The following is a 15507-nucleotide window of genomic DNA, read 5'->3' as shown; positions in this document are numbered from 1 at the left end:
TGACATATTGCATATTCAGCATCGGAAGTAGCCAACAATGTGCATTATACCGTATACATATGCAACTTCACAAAACCTCAATCACATGCAGACTTCCTTGCAGATTTCTTTTTCTGCAGGTTTCACCTTTTATAAGTGTAAGGCCAGGTTCAAATGGCCATGTTGTTAAATAGGTCAGGGTGTACTCTTCCTTATTGTGTACAAGTGCAGGATCTGCCTGCTATTGCATATTCCATGAGGAGATTTATTTTTTTGGTGCATAAAAATACCTGGGTGTATTAGCAAATAGGCTACAAATGCTGTTCATGTGTGATCCATTTAGCACAGACTGAAAACACCCTCATCTGATTGAGACGCAAAATTTGCAACATTTTGTGCAGAGGAAAAGAAAACAATAGAATCTCAATGTCTGAAGTTTCATACTGTGGATAGACAATTAAAGAAGCCCTCTAATCCTCTTTATGTATTGTAGTGTCAGTGGGTTATATACTCACCTATTGCAGTCTTCTCCAGTATGAAGAGCCCATCCAGCCCTGTTCTGAGTGACGTCACCACTCTTCAGACTATCAGGACCATGCTGTGCTCTATGCGTGATCCAAAACTCGACTTTACAACATGAGCCTATATAGAGTCAGAATGGGGCTCCATAGGCTGAATAGTAAGAGAGACTTCCAGATCACAGAGCGAAGGGTGATCCGGAGAGTCTGCAATGCTGTCACATAACTCAAAAGCGGACCGGGATGGAGCTGGATACTGGAGAAGACAGGGATAAGCGAGTATATAGACACACAAACACTAGAGTACAGAAACATATACACACACAAAAGCACAAAACACGCATTGGAGAGCTTCTTTTACATGGAAAAAATAAACACTTACACAGTGGTCTGAACTTTAAACTCAATTGGCTCCTCTTTCTTCTTGCGGAAAAAGAGCCAATAAGTCAGCAAGCCAACGATGAGTGATATCAAGAACATGTCCGCCATACTGAACATAGACTCCTCAACGACGCTGCTACCTTCCTCTGCCTGGCACACATCTTGGTTAACGCAGGAATCACCCATCTTTATGTCAGGCACTAAAAGGAGCAAAAAGAAAGAAATTAAAAATATGATCTGCAGTGTGCCACAGAAAAATGAATATTGTGAAGCTACACAGTAAACTGTTAGAGAGAAAACTTTAGGATTAAAAGTAACTCTAACTTACTATATTATAATTATTAATATACAAAGACATTAGGTGGAAGCATTATACTCTCTATAAAAGCTAAAAAGCTGGTTGGTTAGATAACTACAACAAGGGATCTTTTTTCCCCAAGCCGCCCTTATGTACAGGGTCACAGGCATGTCAAGTTTCACATAAAGGTTATAAATACCATTCGAAGATACGCTGTCCAACCAGGTACACCCAAGGAGCTGCTGCCAAGTGAGAATCAGCCTATGTAGCCATGTGGCTCACGTGGATGCCATTTATTCTCCTGTAGATTGCGACATGCTTTAAGCAGCACAATCCTTATACTCAACAATTTCCTAATTTCGTCCTTTGCATTGTACATTTTGGGATGTGACTCCCATCTGTCCAAGGCTTAATGAGAACGGATGAGATCTGTATTCTACCTTCTCCGAGGCTGGTCCATTTTGGAGACCTAGATCCAAGTGATCTGAGCGCCAGGACCCATCTGTTGTCTCAGGCTTGACTGACTCAGTGTGATAAAAATGCACGCCAAGAACCTCACACTTGTTATGTATACTAAATATAGAAGTAATGAAAATTAACATTTATTTAAATAGCGCTATTAATTCCACAGCTTTACAGACATCATCGCTGTCCCCATTGGGGCTCACAATCTATCAGTATGTCTTTGGATTGTGGGAGTAAGCTGGAGAACCCGAAGCAAACAGAGAGCATACAAACTCATTGAAGATGTTGTCCTTGGTGGGATCTGAACCCAGGACCCCAGCGCTGCAAGGATTCTTGTGTAGGATCTGTACACAAGAATTTCAGAATGCCGCAGCTCCAAGTCTCAGCGGAGTCCTACGGGATGTCAGATTCCCACATCAAGCCAGCAATAATGGCCAAATCATTATCTTAGTGCCAGACAACACTAGTTATTTAAAAAATACTACATTTTATTTATTTTACAGAGGTTTCATAGTTAGCCTTCATGCTGCTGAGGGTCCCGGTCCAGAGACCCCAATCAATCACACAATAGAGTCTTGAGAAAGGCACAGCTCAGAAAACCTTAGCGCATAGCTCCTGTCTGAGATTTCACACAAGGCAAGATTCAATAGAAAGCATACGCTGCAACGCTCCGCTTCTCTGGAGTCTATTGCAGCATTGGTAAGGTTCTCAGGACCCAGACCCCACAGATCTGCAATTAAGTACTTACTAAATATTTAAAAAAAATAAATAAAGTTCAGTTACTCTTTAAAATTAAAAAACAAACCCTTCCTGCAACCACTACTACAAGCTGTATAAAATGGTAATTAAAAAAAATGGTACTAGTGTCATCAGTGCTTGGGGTGTATCTGTCCACCCCTCCATCACTGTTTGGAGTGGTGTTCATGGATAGATAAAATGACAAAGCTTCTCCTATGCTTTTCAATGTTAAATACAGACAGCACACAGATGCCATCCATGTGCTGTTTGTGTTTTTTATGGACCCTTTTCATCCATGATACTGGAGAAAATGGACATGCCTCGAGTTTTGTACGAACACACAGTCCGTCAAAAAACAGCGCCCCCATAGACTATAACGGTTAAGTGTTGTATTTCTGAAAAAAAAAAAAAAAAAAAAAAAAAAAAAAAAAACTTAAAATTTGCATTAAAAAAAAGCAACACCACCAACAAAAAAAAAAAAAAAAAGGAACGTGTGAACATAGCCTAACACAGTATGTAGCAAAGGATGTGTGAATGAAGTCTAAGGGCTCGCTCCCACTTGCAATTAACTCGGACGAAGGCAATCGGATTACATTCATACAAAGTTAATCCTGTGGTTCCGTGTTTTTGTTTTCCTGCTCGATCAGACAGGAAAAAAATATTTAGAATTGAGAGTCCTCAGTGGTTGATACCTTTTAATGGCTAACTGAAAAGATGGTAAATTGCAAGCTTTCGAGACTACTCAGGTCTCTTCATCAGGCAAAGACATGCATGCATGTACAGTACAGTCCAAAAGTTTGGACACACCTCATTTAAATATTTTTTCTGTATTTTCATGACTATGAAAATTGTACATTCACACTGAAGGCATCAAAACTATGAATTAACACATGTGGAATTACAGGTCCTTCTCAAAAAATTAGCATATAGTGTTAAATTTCATTATTTACCATAATGTAATGATTACAATTAAACTTTCATATATTATAGATTCATTATCCACCAACTGAAATTTGTCAGGTCTTTTATTGTTTTAATACTGATGATTTTGGCATACAACTCCTGATAACCCAAAAAACCTGTCTCAATAGATTAGCATATCAAGAAAAGGTTCTCTAAACGACCTATTACCCTAATCTTCTGAATCAACTAATTAACTCTAAACACATGCAAAAGATACCTGAGGCTTTTATAAACTCCCTGCCTGGTTCATTACTCAAAACCCCCATCATGGGTAAGACTAGCGACCTGACAGATGTCAAGAAGGCCATCATTGACACCCTCAAGCAAGAGGGTAAGACCCAGAAAGAAATTTCTCAACAAATAGGCTGTTCCCAGAGTGCTGTATCAAGGCACCTCAATGGTAAGTCTGTTGGAAGGAAACAATGTGGCAGAAAACGCTGTACAACGAGAAGAGGAGACCGGACCCTGAGGAAGATTGTGGAGAAGGACCGATTCCAGACCTTGGGGAACCTGAGGAAGCAGTGGACTGAGTCTGGTGTGGAAACATCCAGAGCCACCGTGCACAGGCGTGTGCAGGAAATGGGCTACAGGTGCCGCATTCCCCAGGTAAAGCCACTTTTGAACCATAAACAGCGGCAGAGGCGCCTGACCTGGGCTACAGAGAAGCAGCACTGGACTGTTGCTAAGTGGTCCCAAGTACTTTTTTCTGATGAAAGCAAATTTTGCATGTCATTCGGAAATCAAGGTGCCAGAGTCTGGAGGAAGACTGGGGAGAAGGAAATGCCAAAATGCCTGAAGTCCAGTGTCAAGTACCCACAGTCAGTGATGGTGTGGGGTGCCATGTCAGCTGCTGGTGTTGGTCCACTGTGTTTCATCAAGGGCAGGGTCAATGCAGCTAGCTATCAGGAGATTTTGGAGCACTTCATGCTTCCATCGGCTGAAATGCTTTATGGAGATGAAGATTTCATTTTTCAGCACGACCTGGCACCTGCTCACAGTGCCAAAACCACTGGTAAATGGTTTACTGACCATGGTATTACTGTGCTCAATTGGCCTGCCAACTCTCCTGACCTGAACCCCATAGAGAATCTGTGGGATATTGTGAAGAGAAAGTTGAGAGACGCAAGACCCAACACTCTGGATGAGCTTAAGGCCGCTATTGAAGCATCCTGGGCCTCCATAACATCTCAGCAGTGTCACAGGCTGATTGCCTCCATGCCACGCCGCATTGAAGCAGTCATTTCTGCCAAAGGATTCCCGACCAAGTATTGAGTGCATAACTGAACATTATTATTTGATGTTTTTTTTGTTTGTTATTAAAAAACACTTTTATTTGATTGGATGGGTGAAATATGCTAATTTATTGAGACAGGTTTTTTGGGTTATCAGGAGTTGTATGCCAAAATCATCAGTATTAAAACAATAAAAGACCTGACAAATTTCAGTTGGTGGATAATGAATCTATAATATATGAAAGTTTAATTGTAATCATTACATTATGGTAAATAATGAAATTTAACACTATATGCTAATTTTTTGAGAAGGACCTGTATATACTTAACAAAAAAGTGTGAAACAACTGAAATTATGTCTTATATTCTAGGTTCTTCAATGTAGCCACCTTTTGCTTTGATGACTGCTTTGCACACTCTTGGCATTCTCTTGATGAGCTTCAAGAGGTAGTCACCGGAAATGGATCTCACTTCACAGGTGTGCCCTGTCAGGTTTAATGAGGGGGATTTCTTGCCTTATAAATGGGGTTGGGACCATCAGTTGTGTTGTGCAGAAGTCTGGTAGATACACAGCTGATAGTCCTACTGAATAGACTGTTAGAATTTGTATTATGGGAAGAAAAAGCTAAATGAAGAAAAACAAGTGGCCATCATTACTTTAAGAAATGAAGGTCAGTCAGTCCGAAAAGTGGGGAAAACTTTGAAAGTGTCCCCAAGTGCAGTTGCAAAACCCATCAAGCGCTACAAAGAAACTGGCTCACATGAGGACCGCCCCAGGAAAGGAAGACCAAGAGTCACCTCTGCTTCTGATGATAAGATTATCTGAGACACCAGCCTCAGAAATCACAGGTTAACAGCAGCTCAGATTAGAGACCAGGTCAATGCCACACAGAGTTCTAGCAGCAGACACATCTCTACAACAACTGTTAGGAGGAGACTTTGTGCAGCCGGCCTTCATGGTAAAATAGCTGCTAGGAAACCACTGCTAAGGACAGGCAACAAGCAGAAGAGACTTGTTTGGGCTAAAGAACACAAGGAATGGACATTAGACCAGTGGAAATCTGTGCTTTGGTCCGATGAGTCCAAATTTGAGATCTTTGGTTCCAACCACCGTGTCTTTGTGCGACGCAGAAAAGGGGAACGGGTGGACTCTACATGCCTGATTCCCACCAGGAAGCATGGAGGAGGTGTGATCGTGTGGGGGTGCTTTGCTGGTGACATTGTTGGGGATTTATTCAAAATTGAAGACATACTGAACCAACATGGCTATCACAGCATCTTGCAGCGGCATGCTATTCCATCCGGTTTGCATTTAGTTGGACCATCAATTATTTTTCAACAGGACAATGACCCCAAATTCACCTCCAGGCTGTGTAAGGGCTATTTGACCAAGAAGGAGAGTGTTGGGGTGCTACGCCAGATGACCTGGCCTCCACAGTCACCAGACCTTAACCCAATCAAGATGGTTTGGGGTGAGCTGGACTGCAGAGTGAAGGCAAAAGGGCCAACAAGCGCTAACCAGGTCTGGGAACTCCTTCAAGATTGTTGGAAGACCATTCCTGGTGACTACCTCTTGAAGCTCATCAAGAGAATGCTAAGAGTGTGCAAAGCAGTCAAAGCAAAAGGTGGCCACTTTGAAGAACCTTGAATATAAGACATAATTTCAGTTGTTTCACACTTTTTTGTTAAGTATTTAATTCCACATGTGATAATTCATAGTTTTGAAGCCTTCAGTGTGAATGTACAATTTTCATAGTCATGAAAATACAAAATTATCCAAGTTGAGACAGTTAGGGATTGATATAACTTAAAGACACACTCCCATCAAAGTTTTATCCTCTTAATATATTGCAGTCATCATATTATTTAGCATGGTGTACTTACAATTGCTCATTTTGCCTTTCTACCCAGCTAATTATTCTCTTTTCTCTGCAGAAATCATTCCCCTCAATTTCTGACTCAACTGCTCTGCTCCCCCTGCCTGGGAATTTTGCAGCAATTCATGACTCCTACAAGGAAAATTGACCTCCTATCCCTACATAGAACTTAGGAAGATTCAGCTAGTCAGTTTTTAATCACATGATATCATAGACCTAATGGAAAAGAGAAGAATTACCTGGGTAGAAATACAAAATGAGCAATTGTAAGTACACAGTGCTATATAGTAAAATGACTGCATTATATTACGAATATCTCCAGAAAAAGACTGCTATAATGATGTATGGAAAAAAAAAAAAAATCAGAAAAAAAAAATGCTGCAGCTGAAAATAGCATAGTGTTAAATTACATATTCAATTTAACTTGGTTGTCAATGTTACATCACTGAGCTAGATGTTCTGTACTGGCTCCTCCATTAAAGGTGCTTTCCCCTTATCCCTTTAAAAATATGCAGCTATGTACACACTTGCATATTTTAGCCCTTTCAACCAATTCAGCCATTTCTATAAATAAAATTATTAAAAATAAAAAAAAAAGTGTTGAGACAAATGTAAGGCCCTTTACAGTAAAACATAAAAAAAGCAACTTAGGAGACAGAAAACGATAAAAGTAAATCACAAATGTGAATGAAGATCTGTAAAGCTATAAAAGCAGTTACACGCAAGCTAGTCGGTATTCAGTGGTGGATTGTGAAGTTATCATAAGCACAGAACAAGCAAATTGTGCTTTAGTTCAAGGTAGATCACGACTTAACCAAGGGGCGAAGGTCATAGTGCAGTTCTGGCGAAAACAAAAATGATGACGGGCAGCAGAATACCAGCCCTCTAACTTACAGTATCTGTATTTAGATTGTGAGCCCCATTGGGGACAGCGATGACAATGTGTGCAAACTGTAAAGCGCTGCGGAATAAATAGGTTAGCGCTATATAAAAAAAAAATAAAGATTATTATCTGTACTTTATAACTTGTCTTCTCGCAAAGACATTACAAAGCTGATGCATGAAATGGAGCACAAGTAATATGCATGGACAAGCCAGGAAAGTGTCTGAAGGAGGTGGACACATTCTAGACGTTTTCTTCCAAAGCAATCTGTCTGCATGAAAAACTTGTGAAAAAAAACCATAGTAAAATGAGGGCAATGATAAATACAGGAATGGACGCTTTTCAAAAGCCCTTTTATAAAAACCATGGCACACTTGCCAAGAAAGCAGTGAAAAGTTCAAGCAAAGCACAGTTCATTGGACAGGAGCATCCTTGTGAACCAGATTGTGCCGAGCTCCACAACGGCTGATGGGTATGAGCTCTCACCAATTAGAGATCCTGCATACTACAGCAAGTTCCTCGCCTGGATTCACGTGAAGTCGGATCGGCCACTACAGACAGCCACACATCGGATGATTTAGTATTCTTGCCCCCAATGACACCGGCATATTTACTTGGAAAGAAGTACTGAGTCATGCTACAACTTCTAGTAGAAAAAAGGGAAGGAAACGGCATGACCGGAGACCCCAGACGCTTTTCTGGCTTGCAGTGCAATATTATAGTAAAACCCAAGAGGCAAGGACGTGATTTCTTCTTATAACCATTACCCAGCAAAGACAGAAGACAAATCACCAGCATTTATACTGCTTGCTCAGACTAAAAAAAAAAAAAAAAAAAAAAATATGGGAGGTGCCATGCTGGAACAAAAAAATGGAGGTGCCATGCTGGAACATACCCCGAATGCCCATTCATTACGTTAGACCAGTATGGCAATTACAGAGGATATGGACCGATGCAGGTCTTCAAATCAGGCCTCATTCAGAATAAAAGGTTTTCCTTTGAGTGAAAAAAAAAAAAAAAAAAAAAAAAATCAGAGAGTGGTACGAGTGTTCGTGTTACTCCTATACAGAAAAAAAAAAAAAAAAGCCCTCCACCTTCTCCATTCTGACAGTCCATGAACATCAGACCCATTAACAAAACTGAAGATTTTGATCTAACCTCCGAAACAAAAAATCGGACATTTCTGATATTTTCTGTGGTCAGAAAGAAAAAAAAAAAAAAAAAGCAACGACATCTGCATGGCCCCATAGACTATCATGGGTATGAGTGCTATTCGTGATGAAAATCATGGCTAATATTCGTACGCAAAAATGGGACATATGAATGAAAACGTCCCCAAGTACAGCCAGCACCAACTTAAGATAGCTGAGTGCGCTCCTTTTTTCTTAAATAATGCACAACTTTCATAGGCTGCAAAGGTGAAATAGAAAATTTTTGGAGGAGCCCAATAATATATGTGCCGCTGACATACAATAACCAACAGTACAATTACCACATGTTGGTTGTATAGACACGCAGTGTGAGCATGCCCTTATCACAGGTGCTATAACTCGGGCCGGTCAGCTTCGTGCGCCCGTCTTCATATTGGATGGGTTGGATTTTCCCCTCACACAAATCATTGGTCCATATGAAGAGTGCATTTCCTCTCAGCTTATTATTGCCTCAGTGTCCTCTCCATTGGTCACACATACAACACACTGATAACGGGTGCTCGTCTAAGGTCTCTCCATCTCGAGCAAGGCAAAGCTTCCAACATGGCATGACGGACTCCAGGCACACATTATACCGGCAGCCATTCTAAAATCATAGAAAGCTGTGGGTTCTCATTTATCAAAACGGTCTTTGTAAGCACAACTCTACCACTCGGCACTCAGCTTTCCTGTGGTGAAATGTAAGCAGCACGGAGATTGGCTGCTACAGGCGACAGATAGATTTATTAAAGTGTCCAGTGCGATTAGTCATTTTGCCAATATCTACACAACTGAAGGAGAGAAGCTGATCCGCCTATAGCTAGCTTATTGTCTCCCATGTATCATGGTTCCCAAGGAGACAACTGCCATGACACACCACACAACACTACAGTACAAGTATGAAACATGATGAGGGACTCACCTGGCCAATGGATTCCGCACTTGGGTAATACGGCTTACATATACCATTTATATATCCAATATCACGGTTATAAAATCCGTATAAACCCCTATATTATCACTGCACGTATACAGCGATCCCTGCTCGCATCTCTGCGGCTTCAGCCAGCCCGTGGCCTCAGACTGCTTTTTGTAAATTTATGGTAAATATATCTATGATCTTGAAAGTCAAGGCTGGCAGCAGGCAGTAAATCTCATGTTCTTGGCTGTGATGAACGCACAAAATCAGGGTTACTAAACTATTGGTGTCTCTTATTAATACACCAACCCATCCCCCGCGTGCCAAAAAGGAGAGACTCAAGGATTTCCAAAGGCAAACTACAGCAATTATGCTACTTGCCAACTGGGCACACCCATGAATAGGATTTGCCAAGCACACATTTTCATGGTACGTTTATTTGGCAAGTGATTATCTGTTCCCTTTGGTCTAGAACAGTACACCGCATGAATATCTATTCCATTAATAAGTCATAAAGGTGTGGTCAGCGCTTGGGACAAAAGTCTGCGTCATTTTAAGAGTACGGATCGCCAAATCACGACAGCGTGAGATTCAAATGCTGTCAGAAGTCGGAAACATCCCCGATGCTAGTAGGACCACACGTACACTCATTTGTCACCTAAATCACGTGCCTCTCTAAATTCATTACTATTACGAGACGCCAAAGACATCTAGGCCGGCAGGTGGCCGCAATTATGCAGATCGCACACTTGCAGTCACATGATTGCCCACTTGCATGACCACCGTCAGGATTTGGCAGAATGTAGTCACAGAGTGACTGCAGACTTATTTCTCAAGTTTGGACACCCCCTTTAATAAAAAGCATATAGATTTCAACGATGACTGAGCATCAAGAACTAAAATTAAATAACTATCATAATACTAGATGGTGGCCCGATTTTAACGTATCGGGTATTCTAGAATATGTAGGTAGTATATAGCACAGGCTACGTACTATATTGCACAGTGACACAGTATATAACACAACCGACGTAGTATATAACATAGCTACGTAGTATATAAGAGAGCTACGTAGTATATAAGAGAGCTACGTAGTATATAAGAGAGCTACGTAGTATATAACACAGCCACGTAGTATATAACATAGCCACGTAGTATATTGCACAGGTATGTAGAATATTGGTCAGCCACGTAGTATATAGCAGAGCCACGTAGTATATAACCTAGCCACGGGAAAAACTTATTTTTCCACCCCTTTTTGCTTCCCTGCACTAATCATTCACTCTGAAAAACTGCCCGGATCTGTCTACAAATCTGTCTTCAGTGAGGGATCAAGTAACCCTTTCTGCCTCAACACTTATGGCGAGGCCTGGGGATAATAGGGAGCTGGATAACAAAAGCACAAAAGACACAAACTGCTTAGAAACTAGTTCTGAAAAAGCCACAAGCAGTTTCACTTTAAGCAATCAGATAGCAGATTTAAGGCACCTACTTAGTAAGGCTGGTTTCACATTAGCGTTTAAAAATGCAGTGTTTTAAACACAAACGCATGTGGTGAAAAAAACGCGTTTAAACGCTGCGTTTTTTTTAGACGCATGCGTTTTTACGTGTTTTAAAACAAACGCAGCGTTTTGACGCGTTTACATGCGTTTTTTCCTGCGTTTGCGTTTTTGAAACGCATGATGAGAAGTGTGTGACAGCTGCCAATCATCAAAATCAACTAGAAAACCCACTATAAACAGAAATAGCTAGGGTTAGGATCCCTAGTAACCCTAGGGATCCTAACCCTAACCCTTAGGGTTGGGGGGTGGCTTATCAGTATTCTTGTGTTTTTCTATTGAAACGCATGTGCTTAAAAACGCATGCGTTTACATAGACAGCAATACGTTTTTTTGTGGCAAAAAAACGCCGCTAGAAATTACTACATGTTGCATTTCTGCAACAAATCGCAAGCATAGAAACGACGCATGCGTCGTCAAAACGCGGCAAGACGCATGCAAAAAAACGCATGTGTTTTTAATGTTAAGTATAGGGGAAAAAAAGCATGCTTTTTTTGCGCTAAAACGCAGCGGCAAAAAACGCAAATGTGAAACCAGCCTAACATGAAAGGAGAGACTTTGGCAATTATACCATCACTACCTACTAGGGATGAGTAAATCTTTTGAATTCACCAACTTTCCTACAAAAACTTTTTATAGGGATTTGCAAGTCCTTCAATTGCCCCAATATGGTCTCCTAGGCCGGTGTGCAACGCATTTCAAGCGTGATGCAAACATAGCATTAGCAATATCCAAGTGACCTCAACATGGCTACATGTAATAAAATGGTAAGTGTACTTTATTGCTGTGCAACTAATATTTATCCAGTGTTTTATGGCTCTCGCTCCCCATCTCTATTGCTTAGCTGTTCTCACACTATCCAGGTTCACCACAAAATGGCTGCTGTATGCCCCTGCCTGTGCTTTTATACAGGCTACATTAGTCCCACCCACAACTGGCTGCACTATACCATGCATTATGAGGAAGCCTGTCCAGCTACGCCACTTTTCTTTGGCTTATGCAGTCTTCTGTATTGTAATAAATGACAATGGCTGGTTCCCATCAACGCGATTCGCTCATTTCTACCAACATAACACATTAGGTCTTGATCTATCTTGCTGCTGTGTCCAGAAATTGTTGTTGTTTTGCTGTGCACAGGGCATATTTCACAATGTGACATGCCGTACAAAGATTGCAATCGTAATATGAGATCTCATCGCCACATTGCATAACAGCTATTCCTTTTTATAATTTGTATTGTAGGAGGCTTAAAAACAAATTGGAGAAATATCCAGATATGAGCACATATTTATTCAATCACTGTATTCATAGGATGAACGGACGGTAAGGTCAGAGAGCGTGGATGCGATTGAAGAACACATACATAAACAGGCTGTCGGATAATCTTCATTGCAACACTGCAAGATGGTTTTTTTATTCAATGTGTCCTTCCAGAAGTGCGAGTTGTAGTAGTGAATGCTAAAAAATACATTAACCATATAATATATAGAAAACTGCAAAAAAAAAAAAAATATGAAACATTATTTGTGCAGTAAAATAGGAAAAAAATGCAATTCCACCATTGTCGTGAATTCATCTTTTATCTATGAAACCCATTATTCATTCTGGCAGCGACTTGGTACTTTGTATTGGGCGTATGCTCATCAAGTGAGCCACCAAGAGCCGCAGTCATGTATAGCTGTGGTTAGATTTATGCATCCTAGATTGCCAAGAATAGGACACCGAACTGAGGAAGCCATTTTATAGATATTGGCACAGCGGGAGAACACACTCCGTTATCCATGGCCATACATTTGGATACCATGCAATAGATTTAGGATAACACACTGGATTTCTCCAATTTCTTGCTGATGGCCCACAGATTAACCCCTGTTAAAGCACATGAAAACTTTCATCTCTTAATATATTGCAATCATATGGCACAGTGTACTTACAATTGCTCATTTTGCCCTTCTACCCACTTAATTCTTCTCTTTTCCATCAAGTCCATGACATCACGTGATTAAAAACTGACTAGCTGAATCCTTCTAAGCTCTATGTAGAAACAGGAGGTCAATTTTCTCTGCATGAGTCATAAGTCAATGCAAAAGCCCCTGGCAGGGGAAGGAGGGGAGCAGCTGGTAATCAGTCAGGGGTTGAAAAGGGAATGATAAATGCAGAGAAAAGAGGCTTCCTGTTTCTACATAGAGCAGAGAGAATAATTAGCTGGGCAGAAAGGCAAAATGAGCAATTCTAAGTACACCGTGCTATGTAATATTATGACTGCAATGTATTAAGAGAATAAAAACTTTGATGGGAAGAGTGCTTCTTTAACATGGTGTGAAAAGCATTGGAAGGAGACACAGGGGTGACAGTAATCTATGATCCCTGTACTTTAAAGGGAATCTGTCACCCCCCTGGGACGCTTTTATGCCACTATTATGGGCATATAGATAATGTAATTGTTAAATTAGTCTTGTCTTGCCTGCATGCCTCATAGCTGCTGACTAGATGTTGAGAAATGCACTTTTAATCTTTTATGTTAATGATTTCTTCCAGGCTCTGGGGCGTAGCGTGCAGTGCCTGGAAGAAATCCCTGCCTCTTTTCCATTATATAATGGCACCCCTGTCCCATGCAAGTCACACTGCCCAGTGATATGCAGCTGCAGAGCTGTACTCCAGTGGTTGTGCGTACCTTTTCCGCCTTACTAATGACAGTGTCTTCCGCCTGCTTCTGCGCACGCGCCGGCGAGTCTCGCATGTGCAGAAGCAGGATGAAGACTTTGCTCATAGAAAGGCGGATAAGGTACCCACAACTGCGTGAGTGCATGGAGCATGCTCGGGATTACAGCGCCACAACTGCACGTCACAAGGCAGTGTGACACAAATGGGAGGGGGTGGTATTGCCCCAGAGCCTGCAAGAAATCATTAACATAAGAGATTGAAAGTTAATTTCTCAACATCTAGACCTCAGCTATGAGACATACAGGTAAGACTGGTTTAACCATTCTATTACCTGTATGCCCATAGTAATAGCATAAAAGTGTCCCATTGGGTGACATATTCCCTTTAAGGGCTAAATAGGAGGCATTTAGTATCAATCATATGGTCGCACCACTAATTAAGGTCTGAATTTTTGCTTTTACGATATTTTATTGTATACAGTGTGTCACTTATTTAGGGTATGTTTCCATGGTCAGTAAACACTGTGGATTGGATGCTGTGTACAGCCGTAGCGGCCAGATATTACAGCATAGTGGAGGGGATTTTATGAAATCTCATCTCCACTATGCATGTAGGAACACCTCCGGCTTCCCTGCGTATACGCACATGCGGTGCGTCTTTATAGACCGCAGCATGTCAATTTATCTCTGCAAGATAAATATCACCGTCCAATGTATAGGATGCGGTGATTCCGCATGATTCAATGAACACATGCGGAATCACCACTTGTACAAAAGCCTGCAACGCTTTGGACAGAGCGGACATGTGCTGCGTCCAAAGCGCTGCTAATACTTAACGTGGAAACATACGCTTATAATGAGCAGAGGCATCACTTGTTTATTCTAGGGTGTCAACCGCAGAAGATAAATAGGGAATATTAGAAGGGCTTTCCAGGGCTGTTTAGGACCGTTTCCTTTTCCCAGAGGATTTACATTATAACCTGTGTTTTTCCCTGTTATTGGTGGAAAATTTTAGGACCCCTCATTGGGAGAGTAAGGCCATGTGCACACGTTGCAGATTGGTGTGCGGATTTTTCCTCACTGTTTTTGCTAAATCCGCAGGTAAACCATACTGCGGATTAACCACGTTTTTTTTGCGGTTTTTGTGCAGCTTCCACCTGCGGATTCCTATTGAGGAGCAGATGTAAACCGCTGCGGAATCCGTACAAAGAATTGACATGCTGCGGAAAATACAACACTGCGTTTCCGCAGTTTTTTTCCCGCAGCATGGGCACAGCGGATTTGGTTTTCCATAGGTTTACATGGTACTGTAAACTCATGGAAAACTGATGCGGATCCGCAGCAAAATCCGCTACGTGTGCACATACCCTTCGGGTAAGTTCACGCAGGGCGTTTGTTTTTTTTCTGCAGCAAAACCCGATCTTCTTGGCAGGAAAGAAGCTGCGTCAAAAACGTAGGTTTTGATGCGGGTTTTTTTTTCCCCTCTTTCTCCATGGTAATGTTCTTTGATTTTCAGCAGCAAAAACACAGCAAATAATGATACCTGTGTTTTTGCAGCGTTTTTCCAACACCCATTCAAGTCAATGGGTGAAAAACGCAGCAAAAACGCTTAAAGAAGTGGCATGCTCTATGTCCAAAAAACGTAGCAAAGCACAAAATACTGATCACACAAAAAGCAATGTGTGTGCATGAGATTTCTGAAATCTCATAGGCTTTGCTGGTACTGCAAAAAGCAGCTGAAAATTTGCATAAAAATGCAGCAAAAACTCCCTCTGTGAACTTACCCTTATGGTAATAACACGTATTGCATGATCCTGTAGGCAGTCATCTAAATATACATTG

At 41.2% G+C, this 15507-nt stretch overlaps 1 protein-coding gene across 3 annotated transcripts in view; it reads right to left on the bottom strand.

Annotated features, from left to right (window-relative positions):
• POR (cytochrome p450 oxidoreductase) overlaps positions 1-15507 on the bottom strand; it is a 67981-nt gene that overhangs the window by 43723 nt on the left and 8751 nt on the right. For 2 of the 3 annotated variants that reach the window (XM_069757275.1, XM_069757277.1), the window contains exon 2: positions 880-1078. In XM_069757275.1, the coding sequence (XP_069613376.1) occupies positions 880-1064 (185 nt within the window). In that variant the 5' untranslated portion in view covers positions 1065-1078. Of the gene's footprint in view, positions 1-879; positions 1079-9446; positions 9712-15507 lie in introns of those variants that run through there. The other variant, XM_069757276.1, reaches the window with a different exon arrangement.

The sequence above is a fragment of the Ranitomeya imitator genome, chromosome 3 (genome assembly GCF_032444005.1).
Source record: "Ranitomeya imitator isolate aRanImi1 chromosome 3, aRanImi1.pri, whole genome shotgun sequence".
Taxonomy (NCBI): Eukaryota; Metazoa; Chordata; class Amphibia; order Anura; family Dendrobatidae; genus Ranitomeya; species Ranitomeya imitator.
Note: the sequence above shows the minus strand (reverse complement) of the source record. Positions and strands in the feature narration are given on the sequence as shown.